The sequence below is a fragment of the Penicillium paradoxum genome (assembly GCF_028828445.1).
Source record: "Penicillium paradoxum strain IBT 22861 chromosome Unknown utg000007l_segment0_segment0, whole genome shotgun sequence".
NCBI lineage: Eukaryota > Fungi > Ascomycota > Eurotiomycetes > Eurotiales > Aspergillaceae > Penicillium > Penicillium paradoxum.
The window spans coordinates 3,746,682-3,771,634 of NW_026643185.1; the positions used below are offsets into that span (position 1 = coordinate 3,746,682).

General features: G+C 50.2%; 9 protein-coding genes across 9 annotated transcripts; 2 read left to right on the forward strand and 7 right to left on the reverse strand.

Moving 5' to 3' along the window:
* Window positions 1-1,145: 1,145 nt before the first annotated feature.
* Window positions 1,146-3,143, reverse strand: pacC (putative C2H2 transcription factor PacC; the record flags this gene model as incomplete). Its single annotated transcript, XM_057179957.1, has 2 exons — window positions 1,146-2,858; window positions 2,928-3,143. The coding sequence occupies 2 exons, from the start codon at window positions 3,141-3,143 to the stop codon at window positions 1,146-1,148; spliced, it is 1,929 nt and encodes a 642-aa protein (XP_057028343.1).
* Window positions 3,144-4,359: 1,216 nt separating this feature from the next.
* Window positions 4,360-5,350, reverse strand: N7457_008915 (oxidoreductase, 2OG-Fe(II) oxygenase family; the record flags this gene model as incomplete). Its single annotated transcript, XM_057179958.1, has 3 exons — window positions 4,360-4,936; window positions 5,023-5,292; window positions 5,346-5,350. The coding sequence occupies 3 exons, from the start codon at window positions 5,348-5,350 to the stop codon at window positions 4,360-4,362; spliced, it is 852 nt and encodes a 283-aa protein (XP_057028344.1).
* Window positions 5,351-6,397: 1,047 nt separating this feature from the next.
* On the forward strand, window positions 6,398-6,753 carry N7457_008916 (uncharacterized protein; the record flags this gene model as incomplete). Its single annotated transcript, XM_057179959.1, has 3 exons — window positions 6,398-6,472; window positions 6,533-6,631; window positions 6,688-6,753. The coding sequence occupies 3 exons, from the start codon at window positions 6,398-6,400 to the stop codon at window positions 6,751-6,753; spliced, it is 240 nt and encodes a 79-aa protein (XP_057028345.1).
* Window positions 6,754-7,147: 394 nt separating this feature from the next.
* Window positions 7,148-7,570, reverse strand: N7457_008917 (uncharacterized protein; the record flags this gene model as incomplete). Its single annotated transcript, XM_057179960.1, has 1 exon — window positions 7,148-7,570. One exon carries the CDS (start codon window positions 7,568-7,570, stop codon window positions 7,148-7,150), a length of 423 nt encoding a protein of 140 aa, XP_057028346.1.
* Window positions 7,571-8,082: 512 nt separating this feature from the next.
* N7457_008918 (putative C6 transcription factor (Mut3)) lies at window positions 8,083-11,363 on the reverse strand (the record flags this gene model as incomplete). The annotated part of the gene is made up of 5 exons (XM_057179961.1): window positions 8,083-9,129; window positions 9,181-9,565; window positions 9,623-10,234; window positions 10,290-11,046; window positions 11,111-11,363. The coding sequence occupies 5 exons, from the start codon at window positions 11,361-11,363 to the stop codon at window positions 8,083-8,085; spliced, it is 3,054 nt and encodes a 1,017-aa protein (XP_057028347.1).
* Window positions 11,364-13,116: 1,753 nt separating this feature from the next.
* On the forward strand, window positions 13,117-14,868 carry N7457_008919 (sugar porter family MFS transporter; the record flags this gene model as incomplete). The annotated part of the gene is made up of 4 exons (XM_057179962.1): window positions 13,117-13,291; window positions 13,352-13,554; window positions 13,606-13,686; window positions 13,741-14,868. The coding sequence occupies 4 exons, from the start codon at window positions 13,117-13,119 to the stop codon at window positions 14,866-14,868; spliced, it is 1,587 nt and encodes a 528-aa protein (XP_057028348.1).
* An 891-nt stretch (window positions 14,869-15,759) lies between these two features.
* Window positions 15,760-17,116, reverse strand: N7457_008920 (uncharacterized protein; the record flags this gene model as incomplete). Its single annotated transcript, XM_057179963.1, has 2 exons — window positions 15,760-16,921; window positions 16,983-17,116. Coding segments are annotated over 2 exons (1,296 nt in total), but the record flags the coding sequence as incomplete, so codon positions are not given.
* Window positions 17,117-18,808: 1,692 nt separating this feature from the next.
* Window positions 18,809-19,372, reverse strand: N7457_008921 (DUF4334 domain-containing protein; the record flags this gene model as incomplete). Its single annotated transcript, XM_057179964.1, has 3 exons — window positions 18,809-18,973; window positions 19,023-19,299; window positions 19,362-19,372. The coding sequence occupies 3 exons, from the start codon at window positions 19,370-19,372 to the stop codon at window positions 18,809-18,811; spliced, it is 453 nt and encodes a 150-aa protein (XP_057028350.1).
* Window positions 19,373-20,392: 1,020 nt separating this feature from the next.
* On the reverse strand, window positions 20,393-24,223 carry N7457_008922 (Male sterility NAD-binding; the record flags this gene model as incomplete). Its single annotated transcript, XM_057179965.1, has 1 exon — window positions 20,393-24,223. One exon carries the CDS (start codon window positions 24,221-24,223, stop codon window positions 20,393-20,395), a length of 3,831 nt encoding a protein of 1,276 aa, XP_057028351.1.
* Window positions 24,224-24,953: the final 730 nt, after the last annotated feature.

The window sequence follows — 24,953 nt, forward strand, 5'->3', positions numbered from 1 at the left end:
AAAACACAAGGGCCGAAAGTCAGACAATAAACAAGGACCAATTTGGAAGGCTGGATGCCAATACACAAACCTCCAAGGTTTGATATTGTGGTTTGATATTGTGTGGCTGGATGTTATTATCGATAATCCCTAGGCCGATCAACACGCGCAATGGCGTCTGTTTGGGGGTGACCGCCTTGTCGCGTGGGGAGCGTGTGATATAGCTTCACACCACCCAAAGAACCAGAAATGAAAGAGAAAAGTGAATGGTGAAGACCAGGAGAGAGAAAACAAAGTGTACAAGTACAATGAAGAAAAAAGAAATCAAGTGTGATGGGATGACCGTAAACAGTGGTGGAGTTTGGTCATAACGGCGTATGCATACAGGGAAAGCCCACCGATAGGCGGAGATCGGCCCGAAATACCAATACGTGCATTACGTGCTTAACGTGGGATCGAGGATGCTTCCGAGTGCAGAGCGAGTGGGACTACCAGATGCAGAAGAGATGCCACGCTTATGCCCCTGGGGCTTAGTGAGGGATCCAGATCCCTGTCCACAGAACTATAGCTATCGACGGACTGTACACCGGGGTCCGGAATGCAGAGTATCTCCCTTCGCTCTTCACATCTAGGGCTTCACCGTCTCTGGGTCAACCTAAACCAAGTCCCTATTGAATGCCGACATGCTCCCCCGGATTGATCTCGATGGAGAACGCAAGATCGGACCGTTTGCGTCACTGCCCGGATGTAGTTTAGCCTCAGCCGTTGGAATGTTCCTTTGCCCGTTCGGGTTTGACATGTCGATCTACAAGACGGCAGTGGATCTGAGGTCGCATTTGTGATGATGTGGTTTCGATTTATGAATACGGAAGAACGACGCAAACAATTTCCGCACGTAAACACTGACCGTTCATTGCTGCGAGGAATCTGGGAAAGCTCTAATCATACAAATAGAAAACAAAAGACACGAGATGCAAGCGCCTATGAAATATTTCGGAAATTAGAGAAACGGAGAAAATATACTCCAATGGAACAAGCGTTCAATCCCAACCTGAGAGAACAACCTTGGAAAGAGCTTAGGAAAAGAGAAATGTAAAAATAAAGAAAATAAACAGATGTCGTCACGGCGTGAATCCGGCTAGAGCCAGAGAACAGAGAGAAATGATTTACGCAGCCCCAGGCATTTTAGAATCTCCATCCTCATCCTCATCTACCACACGTAATGTGGGATAGAAGACTGCCTCGCTCTCGGCCTTAGTGGGTTCCTCCTTGGGCTGTTCCGAAGCGGCACGTGCAGTCTCGACCCCCTCCATGGCATCGAGCCCGGATGTGGGGGAGACAGAGGTGGTCTGTGCTCCATATTCGACATTGAGGCTTCCGGCCTCCAGCAAATCGGAGACCAGCCGACGCAGGTTCTCGAGCAAGCGGACCTTCTCCACCCAAGCAACGTTAACATCCCGCTCAGCAACTTCGGTGGCGGCCTGCGCAGTGCGCTTGACTGCGTCCTGATCGGGATCGGAGGTACCGGACAGGGCAGGGTCAATCAAGCTTTCTGAGATGTGAACGGCGGGGTGCTCCTTGGTGGGAGTGCGCTCGCCATCATGCTTGATATCCTGGGACATGTCCATACGGTCCTCGGTAGCAGCACGCTCGGCCGGCCGGGCGCGTTGCAAAGTACCGCCGGTGTAGCGACGACGATCATCATGGTCATATGCGCCGCTCAGGGTAGAAGGCGCTGCAGCACCCGAAGTGGTCGGGTAGCCGGCAGTCATACTGTCGGCGACGGTAGCCGAGGGCAGGCGGGGATACATGCCTGGGCCACTCTCGTGAGGGGGCGACACGCGGTGGGCTTGGTGCATGGAGATAGGGGAGCGGTTGGAGGTGTATGACTGTGCGCTGGAAGGTGGGGTCAAAGCCGGGGTGCCGACGGACGGGGAATGAGCGGAAGCAGCCATCATAGGAGCGGAGGTGGTTGCAGTAACGTGGCTTGGCGGGAGCTGGGTCGGCGGGGAGTGAGTAGCGCGGTAGTTCATGCCGCCATGCACATAGTGCGCGCCAGGTTGAGCAACGCCGGCAGCTGCCACATTCTCATCGCTTTCGTAAATGGTGTTCTGCATTTGCTCGAGGAATTGATCGATGTTGATCAAATCATTCTTCGTCCGAACATTGGACATGGGGGGAAGGTGGTAGCCAGGAGCTTGGCCGCCACCGGGGCTATAGCCACCACCTCCACCGACCGCGACTGATGCAGGGATTTGCTGATATTCAGGCACAGGGCCGTTGAGAATAGGGAGCTGAAGGGCCTGCAGACTCAGCAGACGCTGGCCGACCGCAGCATAGGAGTTAGGATCAAACTGACGGCGCTTCAAGTCGCCAAAAAACTCATTCAGCGCATCATATCCACGCTTGCGGTCATAAGGGTGGGTCCCATCCTGTCCCTGGCTCAGAGCATAGTAAACATTGCCGTAAGAATGAGGATTAGGGGCCTGAGGCGGGGGGTGTGGCTGATAGTACTGGGGAGGTGGTGCATGGGAATATTGACCATTGATACCATTGATGGGGCTTTCGAAGTAGTGGGTGGCAGCAGTATAACCCTTCGGGTTTTGGGGGAACATCATATCAGGATGTTTCATTCCAGGTTCGGGAGAGCGAATCTCGGAGTCATCGGCATGTGTCTTGACATGCTTCTTCAAATCCTGGGGACGCTTGAAGGCCTTGCCACAGAAATCACACTTGTGAGGCTTCAGCGGCACATGAACTCGGATATGAGAGGTGATGTGATCGCGCTTGACTGTGGTGGTGTTGCAGGTACCCCACTGGCAGGTCAGGTTGAGGTTATTAGTACTCTTGCGACCAACATGGCGCTCGCAAACATGCTCCTATGCGGGAAATGTTAGTATTTTTTTCCTCAAATATTGGTACTATATTTTTTTAAAAAAAACACTTACATAGAGAGACTCGGCAGTAGGGGACTTCTCGGTGCATCCAACCCACTGGCAAGGTAGCTGCTCTCCGCCATTCAAAGAGGGGCTGTTAACCGCAGCGGTGGCGGCGGCAGTTGCGGCGACAGAAGCGGATGGGGTCGCAGTTGCCTGAATTGGAGCTTCAGCAACGGGCGTAGGCAACGTTGCCTGGGTCGTAGCAGGGGGATGATTCTCCGTCATGATGCCAAGAAATTGATCTTGTGTTGGCGGAAAGCCTGAGATTGGACGAGAACGGAAGGAATAACGTGAGAGAAAGTCGTATAAAGACTAGACTAGGCAGGATCACACTATATGTATAAAAGGCCGCCTAGAAAGAAGGAGTAGACGGGAAAAAGGGGGGGGGGTTAAAGAGTTGTCAAGAGAAAATGGGGTTTCTCCGCAGAAGAGGAAAAGGAGCCGAGCCTTTGCCCAGAAAAAGACCTTTGCTAAGCCTAGCGGAAGACAAGGGGAGAAGCGAAAAGACCAAGACCGGGCCAAGAGTCGGTGCGGGCCCCAAGACCCGAGAGGCGTTGGGCGCCGTGGCTTGTGACTGGTGGACCACGGGGAACGAGGGGCTGTGCGTGGGCATTCCAGGGCTAACACGTAGCACAGTAGTGTACAGTCCGTATTTAATAGATTAATACACCACTCAGTGTGTACGGAGCTGGTATCGACACAAACACGGGCAAACTGGCCTGCCTCATTTGGTATAAAGTACATGCGGTATACCCTAAACCAGATTAGTGTGCGCACATAACGGTAAATGGGAGGTAAGATCAGAAGTCAGGGAGGTAATCTACATATCACGGCTTCTCCCCGGAACCTCTGAATCGATACCGTTCAATGGAGCAGAGCGGCAGGTTCTAAAGCATGGGCGTGGTGTGTTCCTTGTGCCAAGCCAATATCCAAGAAACATCCCAAGAGCAATATTTTCTTGGCAGCCAAGTGATTCCTCTTGCCAATAATTCCCGCTCCGAAGACCAAGACTTGAGTCTTGGGTCTTGGTATTCACGTCACTGCCCATCCCATTCGTATGAAGCCGGGGGTCTGACAAGTCATCTGATTAATGCGGTTGCCTGATGTCCATGTTTAGCCCGGTATGCATGAGTCTCGGATTCCAGGGTTCTTTGAGACCGGCGTCTAGCCACCTGTACTCCGTACGCAGTATGGAGTATGGAGTATGGGGCCCCTCGTCCTCCGAACACGGTCTATATGTCACCTTTGTATGAGCTATTACTCATTTCCATGTTGTATTCTATTTCTATTTGTAACTTCTCCTCTCGGTCTGACATGTGACAATATACTGGCCAGACTGGTCATCTCGACCAGCGCTGAGCCTAAGCATTCCAGATGCTCCCTGAGACATGGCTTGGCCAGCCAAACCCCAACTCGCGCTCTTCTCTCCTGAACCCATTTCTCACATCCCCGATCGGTTCCTCTGCTTTCCTGGCTGGTACCAACTCCAAATATTCAAGCCAACCTTAGTCCCCTTTGTAACAGGGAATGCGGCGTGCCAAGTCTCCAGGTACCCAGTCCCATCCGCTCGCAGATTCTCCCAAAAGACCGCATTGCCCTTGATCGGCTTGAATGTGATACCCATCTCCTGCTTCTGCCCATTCTCTCCCCGCTGATCGCACTCCAAAAACCGACACCAATCCTCTCCAGCCGGCATCTTCAATCGCGGGAAATTGGTTCCCCCGCCCTCGCAATCTGCATCGAGATAGACCATAAATGTGCTGAAGCGGTCCCCGCCCCGTGCCAGCGATCCGGCCCAGTCATAGTGGTGACGGTAGTGGCCGGAAGCGTTGTAGCGCTGCGCCCACATGCGCTCGATGTACAGGTTCGGGCGCCAGCCCTGGAAGGCACGGGCGCGGTCCTCCAGGCAGCGGACTGTATTGTCGCGATCGAGGAGGGCACGGTCGGAGAGACGTTTCGTTGGGTCCACTCGTTCGATTTGGCCGTCGTAAACGATCGACGGGGAGTATTTGTTCACACTGGGATTGGGGGATCCGGTTAGCGCTAGTCTTGTGGGTACGGTGTATCACCCATGCGTATAAGTCGCGGAAGGGTTGTGGTTTACCTGATGTCCAGGATATGGTTTGCTTCGGCTTCCGATACGAAGTTTTCGATGTACATGACCAACGGTTCGCGCAAGAGTAGGTGCACGCGGTATTGCTCTGCGCCGGGGCAGTTGAAGGGTACACCATCTTCCGGACTGATGAAGCTATCATCGGTGAGGTTGATCCCTGGTCCTGGCGCACCGAAGTCGTCGAGCCTGTTGCTCTCGGGGGATCTCCCACCAGGCTCGGGAAGTAACCGCGCACTAGCGGGTCCAGAATGAAGATATACACTGGGATCAGGTATAGAGCCCAAGTGATTATGGTGGAAAGCTTTGGAAATGACGCCATTGGCGCGACTATAAATAGTGCCGGAAATATGCAGGGAAAATAACAGGGTACAGATCCAGAGGGATTCGACCTATTAACTCTTCAAGCAACTTGCCCAGGTGGGCGGATGTTTGCGGATGCTACAATGGGATCTATCAAGTCCCAATGAAGGAAGGATATGTGCAAGAAAGGGTGGTGTCGTGGAGCACTGCCATCCCGCTGCGAAAGGGACAGCGAGGTTCGGGATGTGAGTCTATGTGGGTCTACTGATCCATACCTTCCGGGTTATGGGCTCGAAACTCAACGAGTATGACTTCATTGGCAAAATATAGAGGGTTCTATCGATCGAAGATCAGGGAGGATAGTAGAATCAGATATAAAGCGACAGGAATAGAAACAGAAACAGCCAAATATTGAAGCATTAAGCTAGATCTGCACACTTTCGATGCTATGCCAAAAAGGGAAATACTCTCCGGAGAATCCCCGAAGCCCCTAAATGCAGATCTATAAGACTTGGGAGTATGAGATCTACGAGTCTATAGATCGCACAATATAAGAGTCTTGAACATTCCCACCAGAATACCTAAATTACACCTATCAATATGCTGTACAATCCTGGAATTCCGATCAATCCAGATTGGACTACTGGAAGTACCACAGGAAATAATATCCCCAACCTTCCGACACGCTAAGAACATTTCCACCACGTCCGATACGATTAACGCTTTGGTAACCCATTCTCTACGCGGAACTGCCCAGCTGGTGGTTCATGCAGGAAGTAATTGGCCAACACATGGCGAACGCCAGCAGGAACGCGATATCTAAAGAACATAGATCTAAAGAGTAACACGATGTTTTCCAGATATAACGTAAATCAACAGGGAAGAACAGATGAGAAATAGAAAACAGAGTAACAATGCCAACTATCCTGGTCCTGGTAAAGAAGGTGAAAGGCCTCAAGCAGTGCATCGCCAGCGAATATATAAGGCTTGGATATTTCCAGCAAATCGAGGCTATCAAGCAATTCCAATCTCAGTAATCACTATCAAGCAATCTTCAATCTTCATCATGCAGTTCTATCAGAGTATTCTAGCCATCCTAGCCCTCGGCGCTACCATGGTCATGGCCGACCTCCGTGGCGGCGTAAGTGACACTATACCCGATGCCATGCTCAATCTGTATTAACATCAAGCTTGATACTAGGTATGCGAAGCGAGCACCCAGACTTGCAAGCTGACCAGTCCTGGAAAACCAGGCAACGCCCCGAATATCGTGGTATTGACTTGCCCCGAGTATGAACCTGTAAGTGAAAACTGTCCATCAACACACGGGGTTTATGATTGACGACTATTGCGCAGTGCACTTCCGATGGAAGCGGCTGTACCGGTTCCTCCTACAATACCGTTGCAAACCAATGTACCTAGTTCTGACTAGGTGGCTACTTCCAGAGCAATGGTGGGTGTTGAGTATCATGGGAGTAGCCTCGTCCCTAAGCTTTTACGGGGATTTATTGTATTGGCTATGTAGCCTCTGAGGAAATGCATCAAGTTAGGCTAGACTTGTGTTCGATACATCACTCGTAGATCTGTAGAATATGATAACCCCATCCTGACAAAAGCAATCGCCTGCATTGTCATGTATGCGCTTCGACAGAGCTGTCAGAGAGAAGGCCCGGGAATAGGTCCCATGATACATTTCCCTCGAAAGCACGAGTATTTGAGATACTTGAGGCAATATTGGAGCAAATATTAAGATTTGTGACATATAAGTCCAAAGGTCTGTCGTGCATATATTGAATCAACCGCATCCACTCTCCCCTCAATCCCCTCCGGGATTTCCCCCCTCCAGAAATTTGAAAAATGTCAAGAGATTCCCATCAATATCCTTGATTGTGAACTGTCTATACCCCCAGGGCGTATCCTCGATTTCCCCCTCAATCTCAACATCCGTGAGACATTTCAAATAGTCGTAATGCTTATCCAACTGCGAAGTACCCAGTGCAATCATTGCCTGAGACGGAGTAAAAGTCGCAGTGGATGCCTTTGAGAAGTAGAAATTGGCATCTGCCTTTTTGCCGATGAATAAGGAGCAAAATGTTGGCTCGGATGAGCCGGGTTCAGGCTTCAGGCTGGCTAGTCCGAATCCGAGCTTCTCGGTGTAGAATTGAACTGTGAGAGGAATCGAACGGGATTGAAAGGTGGGAATTACTTTCCATGCGGACTTTAGCACTTCGGAAGACATATCGAGACGAGAGCGCCGGATCACAGTGGATGAAGGAGGATCTTCAAGCCTTGGATGATAAGGGCGGGGGCAGATACACCAATCTAACTGGTGATAGGTCTTCGGATTTGGAAAAGGGGTAATCTGATGCCCGACTCAATCATTCTTGGGTATACACTCAAAAATCAGGGGTCTGAGGTAGATGCAAGTTGAATTTCCCACCAAAACAGTGGATTGGGAAATGACGTCACTGACACCATTTCATTGGCGAAGGGAGTATTTTTTTAGAAGACTGAGCAGTACTCGGTACCTGCATATGCCCTGGCATCAAATAGAAATGATCGTCAAAAGCATAGAGAAGAAAAAAAATCGATATAGAGTTATGTATAAAGCTAATTGCAAAAAGGCGAATCACCTAACCCCAGACGCCAACCACCAGGTATCAACAGTTCTTCACAAAGATTTTGGCTTTCATAATAGCATATCCTCATAGAAAGCAGGGAGAAAAAAAATAGGGCAATTCAAGCTAAAAGTTAAGGGTTGTTTGCATTCATCCACTGGGACCAATCCTCGGCGGATGCCCCATTACCGGGTCGATAAGTGGCATTGTTGCCAAACAAATCATCAAAAGAGATCCCGAGGTCCACGTTCATGTTTATGTTCTCATCCATGCCCATACTGAAATCAGACAAGCCATTTTGACCAGACGTCTCTGGTTGTTGTGGTACGGATTCAGTAGCTATCATACTCGGATTGCTGGGCTGGAAATTATACCCCTGCCAGACGAAGTTCTGATTCGGGATTGAGACCAGGTCTGGACTGCTGATCACCTCGGTTGGGGTCTGGCTTTGAGAGATTGGGGAGTGGACACGGGACGAAGTTCGGGAATGAGAGGCGCGGAGGTGGCTTGGCACTGAAGACTTGATTCCAGGGGTGTTGGCGACGGGGAAATTCGGGAGATTTGTAAAATCAAAGGATGGAGTGGATACTCCCGCGCTGGAGGGGTCGCCCGGCGTAGCCGGTCCCATGCCTGGTGTTGAGTCGAAAGGATACTGCGATGATAGTCCTGTGCGGTCGTGTCGGAAGTGGTCATCCTCCAAGGTGGACATAGGCTGTGTTGGGTACGCAAACGGATCGTCAGAAGGGAACATCATCGGCATGAGGTCTGGGAGATTGGACGGGTTGGTGAATTGTTGGGCCCATGCTAGGCTTGGTGGCTCTTGATTGGGCATAGAGGGTGTCATGCCGCTGGAGGATATGTGTTCCGGGGTTGTCATAGTTTCCGTCAGCAGCTCGGGTGTGCTTGAGACCCATGTCGATTGGTGAGTGGTATCGGCATGAAGATTGCTGGCGGGCTGGACATTGTCCAGACTTTGCTGTCGGCGGTTCCGACCGTCCTTTGCAGATGGCTGGGTACTTGGTTGCACTGGGAAAGTGCCAGACCGCTGTGGCATGGACTTCTCGAACGAAGGCTTCAGCTCAGGCTCAGCAGTGTTAGAAGGTGCAGGTCGCTTGAGGCTGACTTGAGCCTTAGAGCTCTGTCGATTTTTCAACATCTCAGGTAGCGTCTTGAAGAGGCACTGCAGTGTAATTAGTCAAGGAAATTCCAGATTGGGAGCACGGAAACTTACGAATAAGCTCTGAGAACAACGATCAGCAGCAAGACTCTTCTTGGCTAAGCCGGCCAACGTATTCTTGCCCTCCATAGCATCTTTCAAAACACCATCTTTCGCTGTTGGTGAATCGGGATTCTCAAGGACGAAGAAGATCAAGGAGAGAATAGCGAAATAGGTCGTGTACATAGTGAACCAGAAGGATCCATTGAGTAGTCCTCTTTTTTGCATCCCGGTCGTGATGTGGACGATGTTTCGCGAAACACTAACGCAGGCAGCTGCGCAGGCATACGAGCGCTTGTCTACACCATGTGCCTGGGAACCGCCGGAGACATAGTGGAGGAACGGGCGGTACATGACCATCTGCACGTGGGCGTAGCTTATGCGTAGCAATTGTCGGATACTAGATATATGTTAGTCCAATTGTTGACTGGATCAACATTATAAGATCAAAACTTGCCGTTCTAATTGTGGCGATACTTCTGTGCCCGGTCGCAAGGCCGGGGGTAGTTCCTCCATCCAATTCTGCAGATCTCGCTCAATCTCGCGGATTTTAGAGTGGCTGACCATGTATCGCTGGTCTGATTTGGAGCGATAACGAGCATTCTTGACCGGGTAGATATATTTCACGACCTTCAAAATGATATTGGAAAGACGGGTGTGTGCATTGCATCCAGCCATCAGCGGTGTATAGTTGGATGGTGGCTGAGTGATTCCTTCCGATGTAATGAAATCACCATCAACCTCCATTGGATACTCTTGATCGATATCATCGTCACTCAGAATCTGAGGGAGACCTAGAAGCGTGCTCACATAGACATCCATCTTGCGGACCACCCAGAAGATGCGCTTTCGAAGTTCTCGCTCAATAGGATTGAAATCTGCGGCGACAGAGCGATGCAGACCTAATCTCAGAGCTGAACGAAGCGCAATTCCCACATATGAATAGCATGTGCTCAATTTTGCCGAAGACTGGAGGAATAAGACCATGAAACAGATTGCTTGGAGAGAGGTCAAATCACGACAGTCAGTAATCTCCAGAAGCTGCCGTCCGGCCTTAAAGAATTGGAACCTGTTGAATACGTTAATCATTGCTTTCGATCGGGATCATGCTCACTCGGACTTACCCTTGACCTATTGCTCCTTCGTAGCCAGCCAGATCCAGGGTACCCTGCCCCGACCCGTCATCTGAGAACAAGCAGCCAACAGCGATGACAATATATAAGAGCGGCAAAAAAGAGTTTTCTTCGTTGGTGAATTGTTCCGGGGGCGTGTCATAAATCCGCTCCAGATCTGCGAAAAACGAGGGCTCATGGACAAATCGCATCAAAGAGCACGCATGATCGATCGCATTATGACACAACCGGCGAGCGACTACTCGGGGAGGCAGATCATGGGTAGGAGGCAAAGTTGTGTCCTGAGGTGACTCGGACATGGACTTTGGGCTATCGAGCATATGAGCGGTGATAGAGGAGCGCGATCGTGCCATCGGGATTGTGATATCTGCAGTGCCCAGGTGTTTGCGTAATCGGCGGACAAAGAGAACGCCGGATGTATGTCCATGATAATCCCAATGGCCCTGGTCATCCCGATCCAAGCAGCCTGAATTATCGACCATGGTTTCGAGCAATCCTTCATCTGCCGCTTCTGGCGCCATGTCAACTTGTTCGGTGGACAGTTTGGCATCCTCGGTCGCCTTGTTCTCCCTCTGGGCGGCAAATCGCTTTCCTGTCGCAAGCACATCTAGTTGCGGGTCATCGAGGTTAACATTTGGGAGAACGGTGCGAAGTAGGGCCTCGGCCTTTTGGAGGCGATTCTCAAGGGCTTCGACGTATTGTGGGGCAGGATTCCGGCGGCGATTAGAAGGTTGGTCGTACGAGCACTCTACAGAATGACTGTTAGACCTCGGGTACTTTCCCGATTAAATGGGCTCTAAGACTGTGCGTACCATAACTATAGACTGTGCAATGGGTGCACGGCTGCTTGCCATCGCACTTGATCTTTTTTCTGCGACATTCATCACATGCGCGACCGACGCGCCGCCTCTTTTGCATGGGCAGTGCTTTGTCTGCGGAGGGATCTTGCGTGGGATTCTCATGGTGATTCTCATGATGATCGTCATCCTGGGAATATTTAAATTCATTCAGGGATGCAGGATCCTCCTCATTCTCACCAGAATGAGGACTCGTTGTAGTCGCCATGACTGGATATCCGATGTCCGTAAGGGCCGCGGATTCATGTAAGAAGAGATGGTGGTCTTGGCGGGCGATCCGAAGTGATTATCACTATCTCGCAGAAATCATGGATCGCCCTTGCGGCGATAGTTGGCAGATAAGCAGAGTCGCGCAGATCCAAGACTTCAAGAGAGGATTCAAACCAAACAGGAATGTTGCAGGATCTCCAGGGTCTTAGGGGGTGGCGGTGATTTTTTTTCCCTTGAGTGGGGAGGAGGGATACTCGACGATGATGAAATGATTATTCCCGAAAGCGGTGGAGAGTATCAAAGGCCAGAGAGCTAAGTATACTCCGTACACTCCAAAGAGAAAGAAAGGGCAAGTTCGCAGTTCCCCACCAGAATCAAACGAGCTTAGTCCGTTTAGTCATTCTAGAGATCAAAGTGAACATGAAGAGTGTCTGTGCGTGTTTTTTTCCAGAATTTTCCCTTTTAATTGAGGCATTTTTCACGGAGACTTGCCCGGACTTCCCACCTCCAATAGCTGCGACTGCTTTTGTCCGGTCTCCACCGAAGTGTCTAGGCTCGGCTGGTTCGTCATTAGGCCGAGTGCTGGGTCTTTGAATTACTTCCACTTCCAAGGTCGTGGGTAACCCGGAAGGGACAGGGTATATTGTCTCCCCAGCCGCAGATGGTGTACGGGATACTCCGTATGTGCATGACCATTTGGTCTCGGGGTTTGAAACCGACCTGCGCACAGAAATAATGGGATTTGGAAGGATCCGGGAACTCCCTTCGATTACGTTGCTGAATGTGGGAAAGGACCAGTTGGACTGGGGATTTTTCACCGGAGTATTGGGTTGATCCTAATCATTCCTGGAGTTGGGATATATATACCGCGATACTATTCCCGTTGCACACTGAGCGACACCTCCCAAATACGGATATGTATACAAAGAAACATCAAATTCGGGATATGACGTCTCCAAATTGGGCTAAACCGCGATCCTCCTCAATTGCGACCCAAATCACTAGCGCCCCCACTTATTTTCTTCGTCAAGGACTCGGCCCTACAAGGGTCCCTACAGATGTAGGTACGGAGCACGGAGCACGGAGTACAACATAGGGCATATGCTGTATGTCATATACGGAGTACACCCTTTGACACCCTTTGTACTCCGTACACCATACCATGCATCTATTGTATCATCCTGCAGCCGTGAACTCCCTTGCGACACGGATTAGCCACACAGAAGGGTTGAAACAAGGTAATATGCGTCAGAATGCTTCAAGTGACAGCCCTGTGACGCGGGACATGGGGAATGCAAACATTGAAGCCACGAGTAGAGGCTCTGAAACAACTGTTCATCATTGAACAATACATACATGGAGCTAATAATACCGCCACAGGCTCTGCGACTTCGGGTCCACGATGAGCCTCATTAATATCTCACATCCCCTAACTGGCAAAATCATGCGCTTAAGCCTGTGGGTTATAAACTATTGACTATAATTCGCACTACCCCGTATAGGGAATTATCCTATGTATAGCCGCGAAACAATCTCTCGGCCAATCCCTCGCATCCCGCATGGCATTCCATTCGCGATCAACCACCCTCCCTGTGGCACGTCCCACTTTTCGCAAGGTGGATCGACATTCTTCAACGTATTCCGTGCATGAACGCGACTTTCTGCACAATGAGGTGGCTTGCTGTGCTTTATATGGGTCGCCTCATCTGCTGCTTCTCAATCCCAGGCCATGTAGCCGCGCTACACACACGATGAGTTCCTGTCGTGTCACTTTTTACTGCGCGTTTGCCGCATTGGGTTCATTTTTACTCGGCTATGACTCGGGCGTGATCATTTCCAGTATTGAGCAGGAGGCGTTTCTCCACCGGTTCGGGTCTCCATACCTGTCTGGTGCCGCGGCGGGAGGCATTATCTCCTCCTATATCGGTAAGACCCTATGATATCTGGTGGATCTTGCGACGATCGGGATCTAATTTTGGTACCCAGGCGGCGCAATCGTGGGATCATTCCTCGCTCCGTATGTATCGGACCCCTATGGTCGCCGAATGGCCATTTTTGTTGGTGGCATTTTGGCAACTTTGGGTGCTGCTCTACAGGGAGGCGCGGTCACTCTCGCGATGCTGATCGCCGGTCGATCCATCGCGGGTTTTGCAATTGGGCACATGTCTGCCATAATCCCCGTCTATTGCGTATGTTGATCCACGGTGTATTTGCTAAACCTGTATCTGACGTGAGCCTAGAGCGAGCTTGCCCCGTCGCACATTCGTGGGATGCTGGCAGGCATGCACCAATGGATGATTGGCTTAGGGGTCATAATTGCTGTAAGTAATCACCACTGGGTTAGATATTGCTAGGATGCAGCTGACAGGCTTCAGCAATGGGTGGGATATGGGTGTTCTCTTCGGGGCGGAATCTTCTCCTGGCGCTTTCCCCTCTCTTTCCAGGTCGCCCCGGCTATAATTCTCACTTGTGGTATCTGGTTCCTTCCAGAGTCGCCAAGATGGCTCATCGAACAGGGCAGAGAGGAAGAAGGCCGTTCCGTTCTCACCCGGTTACATCTCAACCGAACCGCAACTGATCGCCACCTCCTGGATTATGAGCTCTCACAAATCTACCAGACTCTCGCATCCGAAAAGCTCTCCATTGTGCGATCGTGGAGTCAGCTCCTCCTATCCTCGCGCTGGCGCCACAGGATACTTCTAGCCTGTGGCTTGCAAATATTCACACAGTGTACAGGTGCGAGCGTGATCCAGAACTACGGCCCGCAACTCTACAAAACCCTCGGTCTTTCAACATCAACTTCTCTCATGATCCTTGGAGTCTGGGGTGCGCTGGCGCAGTTTTGGTACACGCTCTTCATGTTCCTCGTCGACAAAGTTGGCCGTCGGAAATTACTTATCCCATCACTATTCGGTATGGGAACAGCCTTGTGTATCGAAGCCACGCTCGCACGGTACGTCGATTTCAGCGACCCCAACGCCAACCCGAATTCCCTGCGCGCCGCCATCGCCATGTTCTTCGTGTTCTCGTTGTGCTTCACCGCTGTGGGTATGATTTCCTGGATCTACCAGACTGAACTCTTCCCTACCCCTATTCGATCGCGCGGCTCATCCATCGCGACGGCTACAAACTGGAGCATGAGTCTTATATTGGCGCAGTGTTCGCCTATTGCACTTACGGATATCGGGTCCAAGTATCTCTATTGCTTTGTTGCATTCAACTGGACTGCGATGGGCCTTGTTTGGGCGTTTTATCCTGAGACCGCTGGTTGTTCCCTTGAGGAGGTTGAAGAGACTGTCGCGCTCCAGTTCGGGGGTGAGAAGCGTGGCAGCTTCACAGTTCCAGAGGTCACTCCGACTGCCGTACCGCGCTCGCAGATCCGGCATAAGGGCTTGCATCCGCTTTCCATGAATCCCACATGTTTTTACGACATGGCTAGTCTTGACAGCATTGCTAGCGGTGATAGTCGATCTAAGAAGGGGACCGCGGCGAAGGGGGTTTAGATATATTGTAACGTATGTAGATTATGAACTGATGAATAGAAGTCCGACAAGAATTTACGAACAAGAGGGGGGTTTATCTCAATTGAATCATTTTGGAAATGCATGGGCTTTCCCAAAAACAGTCGCACGTCACATGTTGACGTAAATCACGAGTCACCTCATCGTTCGCATGACAGGGCACGTGTCAATAAGCTTGAATGGACATCACTTCGACCGACTCCATTTCATCATTGGGTTATGCGCAAACGGAGACATCATTCCAAGATGAATTACCCGTGGACAATGTGTGACCGTGCCACTTGCACCATCGAATGAATGTCCCTCGAGGCCACATACCTTGAGTTGCGCTGCGTCAACGACTGCGAATCCCACATCACTATGCAGGTACCTACATGGTACTTATCTACTTCCCTGCTACCTACATACATGTATGTAGTATGGATCGATACATGCAGGGTTAGGGTCGGTTCGGACCGAGAATCGAGCTGACACGTTACTCACTGGACAGATTCCGTCTGTTCTCCTAAGCAAGCTGGAATCAAGTCGTGGTATTTCAACTAGAGTATATCACAGTTCTCGCATCTTTTGAACTCTGTTTACATCTCAGGTCTTGGATTTTCGATAGGAAAATGCGTGATTGGTTGTACAAACCTGAAGAGCCGGTGTACAGAATAAATTCCGCATTCGTGCAAATCGGATAATACTGAATCCTTTTTATATATAGTCTATGTCTGCGTAGCCTTTAGATTTCAATATTCAAGTGCTTCTTGGAGTTTCTTGGGAAAGGTCATTAGGATAATATTTTTAATTCCTCCGGATTTCCATCGCCCCCGTCCAACGGAAGCTTCATAGCCTGCAAAGAAGAGGATCTTTAGTCCGGTCCAATTTACCAAAATCCGAGTACAAGAACAACAGTATTAGCTTTGCCGCTTCGCTCTTGCGGGAAAACTGATCCATGACATAGCGAATTCCTTCAACCCGTGACGGCAGACTTGTAGACATATCAATTTTCGTGAACAGTTGCAAATCAGATACCTCTTTCTGTAGGTCTAAGGGCTCTTTCGAAGCGATGTTCTGTAACATTCCAGTAGTCCGATCCTCTGAGAAGTCGAAGGAAGTTGCGAGGATTGCGTAGAATCGAATGATCGGATGCTGATTGCGTGACTTCCAGTCACCTTTGATTGGATGGGGGTGTAAGCCCCAGGGAATACGTCGCAGCTTCATTAGCGACTCCCTCCATTCATCGAAGACAATGCGCGATTTTATCCCGCTAACTGCGTGAATGCACCCAGATGTCCCCATGGCGAGATGACAAAGCATGCGATCAACAACAACATCAACAGGGACTTCGTCTGAGGTCCAGTGTGAATTATCCTTCATCGTTGCAATCTTCACCTTTCGTGATGGAGACAAGGCCAAGGCTGCCGCCAGCATTGTGCTCGGTGACGACATAGGCATCATGTACCCTGGAAATGGTAGGCACTGAGCTGGACCGATTATCGAAGGACGCACAATGAGTAGCTTGCTGTTCCAAGTATGCTCCATGAATCGATGATGTACCAGTCTTTCTGTCAGGTGTTTGGCATAAGCATATGCCCAAGGGAAGTTTTCTGCTTCATATGCTCGACTTGTGCCACGCTTTCGCACTTCATTTACTTCGTCAAGAACATTGGATGGAGTCGAAAGCTCGTATATCTCTTCATCAATCTTCAAATCTGGCTCGTCGCTCTTAGGGTAGAGATGAGTGTTCACATAGGCAGTGGAGACGTAGACAAAGCACTCGAGCCTTTTGCATGTAAGAGCCAAGTCAACCATCTTATCACTGGCATCGACGATGCTACCAAATAGCTTGGATAAGGGCGACCTTAAGTTGATGGATGAGGCGGCATGAATAATGGTGCTAGCGTTATCCCTTATGATGTCTAAAATCTCCTCTGAGAGCCCTAAGTCAGGTAGGAGTATATCGCCATCGAACACAATCAGGCGATTTGAGCTGCAAAAACTCTCCACTGAGCTTGCCGGCAGCCATTCCATCCATCGAGCTCGCAGTTTGCTTTGAGTACGGTTAAAATTAGCATTGCTGACACAGAATCTCCGATTGGAGACAGACTTACTCTATGCCGCCCCGACATAACAGATAGATACGCAGCGTGGATGTGCTAGTGAGCAGGCGATGGACAATAGCTGTACCTAAGAAGCCAGATCCACCTGTCACGAAGAGTGATTTTCCTTCATAGTAGTCCCACATGTTGACCAGGGCTCCTTGTGATCTCACGAATAGGAAACAAATGGATAATCCGACAAATACTTGATGCGAGGGGATGTACGAAGTGGCATAGCAAGTATAGCAATAGTTGCGTATCCTATTTGTACAGTCGAGCGTGCAGTCGTCCAAAAGCTATTCCTCCGAGTGTTGAGCACCATGAAACTATTCTTATAACCCTTACTCCGGACTTCGCCTAGAATAGTTCTTCGGAGCTTCATGCAAATGGGGAATTTCAAAATGTGATCTCAGCCCAGCCAGAGCTTACCGCTCTTTCTGTTACCACGTTGAATGTATTTTCCGCCAGCCCCTGCCTAATGCATAATGCAGCATGCACGCCGATCCCGACCCCTGAAGTCTGCAAGATCGACTGAGATGCAAAGAATGCGGGAGCAGATACGGAGTACGTCACCCAAGAATTCTAATGCGCTGAATGGGGCAAGATCCCATGAGTTTTTGATCTCTTGTGAATGCACGTTTTGATGCCCCAAATTGGTATCATCGGCAAAGCAGCATAAATCGCGCAGCCAATGGATAGGTGTCCCAAATGGGACGTATCAGAGTATTTAACCACATTAATATATCAAAAAGGTAAGATGCTATATGGATCATACGTCCGGCATCTATGTATGAGATATGAGATACCAGTATGTACGGAGTAGAGGTAGAGGTATGCAGATATGCGGAGGTGTACGAAGTACTCCGTGTAGCGCTCAGGGGTCGGTTTCAATTAAAACAGAGTTTGCAGCCTGGATATGTCTGATTTTGGAGCGCTCTCGACACCGTCTACTCCGTACTCCGTATCGACTACGAGATTGACATCGCAAGGCTATAAACGCGGCCGATTATCCGAAATGCTTCATTTGGCCTGCCTACTTTCCAAGGTTGGACCTAGGTATCTTGACTAGGCACTTATGAAGGTCTCTGTCATAGTAATGCAGGTATTTTAGTTTCTTGCCAGCTTGAAACCAGGCAGTCCCAGGCAGCAAATTCGATTTCAATCCAAACCGACCCCTGAGCACTATATACCTTCGCAAGAGTCTAATTGGTCCACTAGCCAAGACACATCATCTTTGTATTTTCACAGCCATGTTGTTGAGCGGTCATGGTAACAGTGTGGCACAGGGGCAGAGGTCCACCTCGCTATTGCATCATTATCAAGTCGCGCAACAGGCTTCATAATTTTGTGGCGCTCCCAGTAACCCCCCGAAAAAGGTTGTCATAAATCTGGAGTCTTCATCCAGATAGCCAGGGAGAGCCTTATTTCATCCGTCCACAGCCGAGATCAAAACGACTTGAGACATACTGATCCGGAATAGTGTCGGGGAAAGCAAGTCGCTTGGCAGTCCCTTGGGCGACATCGAGCGGGTACAATCCAGTTCCATTTTCCAGGGAGAAAGCATCCGCGGCAGGGAAGTATCTAGATAGGACAGAGAGAGCCTGCTTTATCTGACAAGGAAGCTATAATGTGGAAACTGTAGGAAAAGGTGATTTTATTTTGTCCGTCTAATCCCTATGATATATAGATATTCGGCCTCTCGTTACAGAGGATATGCCTCAATCCGATTCTGATTTCTTCCTCTATAAATTAAGCACTCGATTCCATTCCATTCTTTTCCAATATATGTAAGCTGCAAGCTTAGCAACTAGGAGGGCCGACGGGATCCGCATACTGCCCTATCTGTATAGGTAGAAGTAATAGGTACCAGCGTCACCATAGAGGCTCGTGTCCATGGCACCGGCAACGAGTTTATCGTTAACATAGCGGAAGTGGTCAATGATAGGGTTCTTGTCGTAAATCATAGCGGTTGACACAATATCACGGAAACGAATCTCACGAAGCTGCACTATGTGAGAACAGACATCCGCGAAATAAATAGGGGTCACTTACGACAGCGTGGCCCCAGCTCTCATCGCATACACGCTTCCCATCCTTCGAGACAACAATAGGGTCCACATTCTCATTGGAGTGGAAGGTCTTTCCAAGCCAGTTCATATCCAAGAGCTGGGCATGGCCAGGGTGGCCGGTGTCAAAACTTCCACCCTTCCATTCTCCGTGGAGGAAGTCGATGGGAAGAGCTGGAAGATTGTTATAAACGGCTTCGATGTCCGCTTCAGCCAACTTGCCGCCTTTGGCAACTAGGGCAGCGAACTGATCCTGGGAGGCACTAGAATATGAATGTAAATACAATGGTTAAGAGCGAATCAGGATAACGATGCTAATATATACCTTGAGGACATCGTGTGTGAATATATTATATGAGAAGTCTTAAAGATATATTGAAGAAATAATGATATACCTGCTGGAAACAGGGATTGGGCCTGTAATTTGTAGCCAGGAAGTCCCACCTAGCCCCATACAGATTAAAATATCATACTAATAGGCTCATGGTGCGGGTATTATTTCCATGGGCCATGGGCCTGTGAAGGTGCGTGCATAGCGGCCTAACTATAAATTTGTGCCGAGCTTAGCACCAGAGGCGGTCACATGATGTCGGAATCGATGACGACATAAGGGCTATCATGAATCATGTGAAGCTCATAGAAGTAACTATACAACTCTTCATTGCGTGCCAATCGTTATTTTATTTTTTAGTAAGCGGCTGGGTTCGGGAATGATCGTCAGCGTGGAAAGAAAGATGACTGAATAGTTCATTCCCAGTGGAGCTAGCTCCCTGATACCGCAAGAGGACAAGTTGGTGGACATGAAAGGGGGAGGAGTTGAATTTGGCATAAAAATGACGATCACTGGGGTTAAGGCCGTTGTCCCTAAGTCGAAGAACCAGACTGGTCTCTCATTGAGAGATGTCTTACGGTGTAGGCTTTGATCTAACAGCCCCAGAGATTAAGACCGTTTTGACATTAGATAGGGATCTGCGGTTTATTAACCCAGGGTCTTACTTTCCTAACCGTTCTGTATATTTGCCGGAGTGGGATGCCTATATAATGAAAGATGATATTTGAGTAATCAAACTTGTTGATTTCACCTAGTTTTTACGGTCTTTGGCGGACTGATCTGTGAAATAGGAGCATATGGGTTTGAGTTGCATGGGCAGAGCGCGTTTGGAAATCCGGTATTCATTGAATACTTTATACAATTGTCCCTTCTACCTCTATATATTCTATGTGGCCGTCTATTTTTGCGTGAATCGAATCAAAACCCCCTACAAGTCAGAATTAACGAGTAACAGATACTTGACAGTAAATGGTGGCAAGTCGAAAAAAACTCCAACGAAATACCCGGTCTATAGTAGCGATCCCTTAAATGGGCTCATCACGGGGCTCAACCAGGATCTCATTGACGGATACATGCTCGGGTTGAGTCAGGGCGTAAACAATGGAATTGGCAACATCTGAGGGATCGAGGATCTTCGCTCCGGTTGGCTCTCCGTATTTCTTCACGGCTTCGGCATCCGTCGACATGCCCAGCAGATCTGTGGAAGTGTTGCCAGGCTGGATGCTTGTTACGCGCAAGCCAGCGCCTGCAGTCTCGAGACGGAGGGCTTGAAGAGTGGCTTCGACGAAGAACTTGCTGGCTGAGTACACACCCAAACCAGGGAAGACCTTACGTCCGGCATCTGAGGAGATGGCAACGACATGGCCGCGACCGCGCGAGAGCATGCCGGGAACTGTGGAAGAAAGGGAGTGCAAGAGACCCTTGCAGTTGACGTCGACTGTGCGCTCCCACTCATCCGTCTGTGTGTTTGCCATCATTGTGAAGTACATGACACCGGCGCACGCAACCAAAATATCAACTGGACCGAGCTCCTCACTTGCTGCCTGGACGAGAGCCTCAACCTGAGTCTTGCAGGTAACATCGGTTGATCGAAGGATACATTTGACGCCATGGGCCTCAACCTTGCGCTTGGTGCTCTCAAGAGCATCCAGTCGCCGAGCACCCAGGGCTACAGCGCATCCCTGTTTGGCTAGAGCAGCTGCTACCGCCGCGCCAATTCCAGAAGATGCACCAGTCACCACAGCGACTTGACCACTGAGTGGTCCCTTAACGGAAACCTCGGTCGACTGCTTGAGGGCATGCTGACGGGATGGAGGCCGGGGAAGCCATCCTCGAGCAAACCAATGGCGAGTGTATGTCTCCAATAACAGGCTGTCCACCTTAGGGCGCTCAATAACGTCACGGAAAGGTCTGGTCAAGGCGTTATCGAGCACCACGATGTCTCGAAGGAACTCAACGGTCGGCATGCCACTGCGAAGAATGTCAACGGTAAATGAACCGTCACCACCCTTGGCTGTGCCTCTCTTCTCGAACCACAAAGCTACCCATTCGTCCCAGGGGAGGGGCTGTGTCTCGTAACCAAGCTCTTTGAGATCATCAAAGACCGAGCGTGTATCGACTGGCTTGGGATCACCAAGATGGAACAAAGTTTGGTCTGTCTGAGTCTGTGTGGCAAGGTGAACAATGGCTTTGCTGACGAAGTTCACAGGGGTCATCTCGGCTCGCCATCCCTCCACGTCTGGTGCGTATCCAATTTGAATGGATTCGACAATCAATGCAGTGAGCAGATCCCATGCATTCGCGGAGCCAGTAACACTGTGACCACTGATGGTACCACATCGATGAATCTTGACGGGCAATCCACGTTCACCGGCCTTGAGAACGAGCTGCTCTGCCACCCATTTTGTCTGTCCATAGCCGTCGAGCAGCTTCTTGGGAACATCTTCCACATCAAGCACGGTAGTCTCGGACCAGCCGTTCTCCCCCGATGGGGGCAAGACACCATTGGTAGATACATACTGCACGGTAGCACCACCCTTGGCAGCCAACCGAAGAATTTCTCTGGTTCCACCAACGTTGGCGCCCCGAAGTGCAGCATAGGGATAAACAAGGTTGACAGTGGCTGCAGCATGAACGATGACTTGGACACGAGCTGCAATATTGTCAAATTCCTCTGGAGCCAGACCCAGTCGAGGCCGAGAAAGGTTTCCTGGCAGGACTTCCAGGCGCTCGAGAATCGAATCGCGCCACAGTCCCATATCGAGAAGGTTTCTGCGGATTCGGGCTACACCCCCGGCTTGGTCATCCTGTTCGGGGTCGCTGAAACGCACAAGACAAATAATTTTGGCTGAGGTATTCTCAATCAAATCATTCAACAAGAAAGCGCCCAAGAAGCCGGTCACACCAGTCAAAAGCACCGTATCGGCCGAGGTGAGGGAAGTGATCGCGGTATTTGTGGGCTTAATGTCCTCATCGAGTGTGGCGTCAGAAAGCAAAACTGCCGGGAGATTTGCCTGTACCTCTTCAGTGTGACCATCTCTGACGGCACGGACAGTGTCCAAGTGGCCGGAAAGAGTGGTGTTCTCCGCGAGACGGGGAATAGGAATGCGGAAGCCGAAACGTCTGGAAAGCTTAGATGCCAGATCTGCCAGGGACAAAGAATGACCGCCCAAATCGAAGAAGCTATCTTCAGGCTTGATCAAGTTCTTTGAAACCTTGAGTACTGCCTCCCAGATTGCTGCGATGTCATTAAGACCGATTGGGTCTTTTCCTGCGCTTGACTCGCTGCCATTGGGGCTGGAAGTGCGAGGGGGAGGAAGATTTTTGGTATCAATCTTGCCGGAAACCTCATTAGTAGGCAATTGGTCCAGTGAAACCCAGAGAGCCGGAATCATGTATTGTGCGAGGTGGTTTTCGAGGGCACGACGCGCGGAAGGGCTGTGGCCAGACTCATTTATCGTGACCGGAGGGCGATCGGACGAAGCCTCCTTATCCGCGACAACGTACGCAACCAATTGGCGTTCCAGACCATCCCCATACGCAGTGACGACGCACTGAGTGACAGCCAAGTACTGGCAGATGTCACTTTCAACCTTTGCTGGAACAACAGAGTAACCACGTAGCTTGATCATGGCACCGACACGGCCAGTAATTTCCAGGAATCCAGAAGGCAATTTGCGAGCCAAATCGCCAGTCCTGTACATGCGAGCGCCGGGTGTAGTATCGAATGCGTCAGGAGCAAAGGCCTTGGCAGTGGCCTCGGGAAGATTGATATATTCCCGTGCTAGGAGGGGACCTCCAATGAACAGTTCTCCCGATGTTCCCTCCTCTACCTCCTGACCATCCTCGTTTAGAACGTAGGTATGGGCAGGATCAATCGGCGGGCCGACTGGGCAGTAGATAGAGTCGTCATCAACTATATCACGGATATCTCCGCATGCAATCTCGTGCGTTTCACACGCACTGTAGCAGTTGAGCAGGCGGGTATTGGGAAGAATTTTGATGGCCTTGCGAGCAAGATCGGTAGTAACAACCTCACCATTCAGCCAGACAATGCGCAAATCCGGCACACGGGCACCAAATCGGGGATAGCGGGAAAGAACAGTGGCCAAAAGAGTGGGTGTCATCAACGTTTCAGTAACCTTTTTGGCTGCGAGCAAGTCAACGAGAGCCGCGGGGTCGTAGCTCGATTCGTCAGGCACGATCACGACTGTGGCTCCGCGCAGGAGTGGCCGCAACATCTCCCAAATAAAGAAGACGTTGCAGGCCACCCGATCTCCTGGTTGCACATCTTGAACTGCAAATCTCAGATCGTATGACAAGACAGGGGCACGGTGTGGATTGGCGATTCCCTTGGGCTTTCCAGTCGTTCCTGACGAATAGGACACAAACGCCAAACGGTCCAGATCGTCATCTGCTGGCAATGGCGCAGGTTCCTTGGCGTATCCATTGGTTTCGGCAACGGGTGCATCGAGGGCGATCAACGGAACGGGCGCTTTGATCTTCTCGGTTTCAGACTTGTGGGTGATTATAACGGCGGGGTTAGCATCCTCAATCACATCTGCCAAGAGATCGGCGGGGTAGGCCAATTCAAGAACAAGGAAAGCACCACCCGCGCGGAGGGCTGCTAAACAGGCAATCACATAGTGAGCGCTGCGAGGCAGGAGCACACCCACGAGTGTGTCCCGGCTCACTCCATAAGTCCGTAAACGATTGGCGAGAGTTTCAACTTCCTGATCTAATTGGGTGTATGTGTAGGTTGTGGCATCGTCCTCCAGCGCAATGGCATCTGGGGTTGCCTGTACTTGTTGCTTAAAGAGTGTGGGCAGGTCTTTTGTGATGTCAAGGATAGCCATTGTGGCCTGGGAAAAAGAAATGAGACAAAAGCAGAAAAGCAGAAAAGCACGTTCCACAGGTCGCTGTTAAAGTTTCACGAGAAATAGAATTGAGAGTCAGGTTGTGTCTTTCAGATCACAACACTTGGAGCAGTGATGGAGGGAAGAGAAAGGAGAGGGAAGAAGGAGAGGCCAAAAACAAGAACTGGGCAACATTTTGTTGAGCTTCCGAGAGCTTCGAGTCTTTTTTTCTCCAATGGAACTCAAACTAAACTTCACGTTACCTAGCTTCCAGTAGGACACCGTGTCGCGTGGGGTTCATGTTGATCTCCGGGAGCGGTCTTCTTATCGGGTCCCCTCTCCAGGTTTTCCCCAGCACGATCATTCCGTTCGCTTTTACAGAGTACATTCTACAATGTAACCATTGATCGATACAGATGCAATTGCTTGATCTCTAGTCTCATGGAGACTCAACGAATCTTCACAATGGATCACATGTAATTCGACTTGGCCCCCACTCTCGTGATTTGCATGTGAAAGTCCCTTTCCCAACACTTTGGGGTTGGTGCCTGGGGCAGCTATACGGTGGCCATTCACAGCCAGGTATCTTGACCGCCTCGACCCGCTCGCCTGTTTGGCCCGCCGATATAGGCGTCTGGTCCTGAAAGTTCAGGCAGCCAGATCGCGCACAGACCAACTCTATTCCAAGGTGAACTGTACGTATAAGTGTGACAAAATCCCATCATCTATG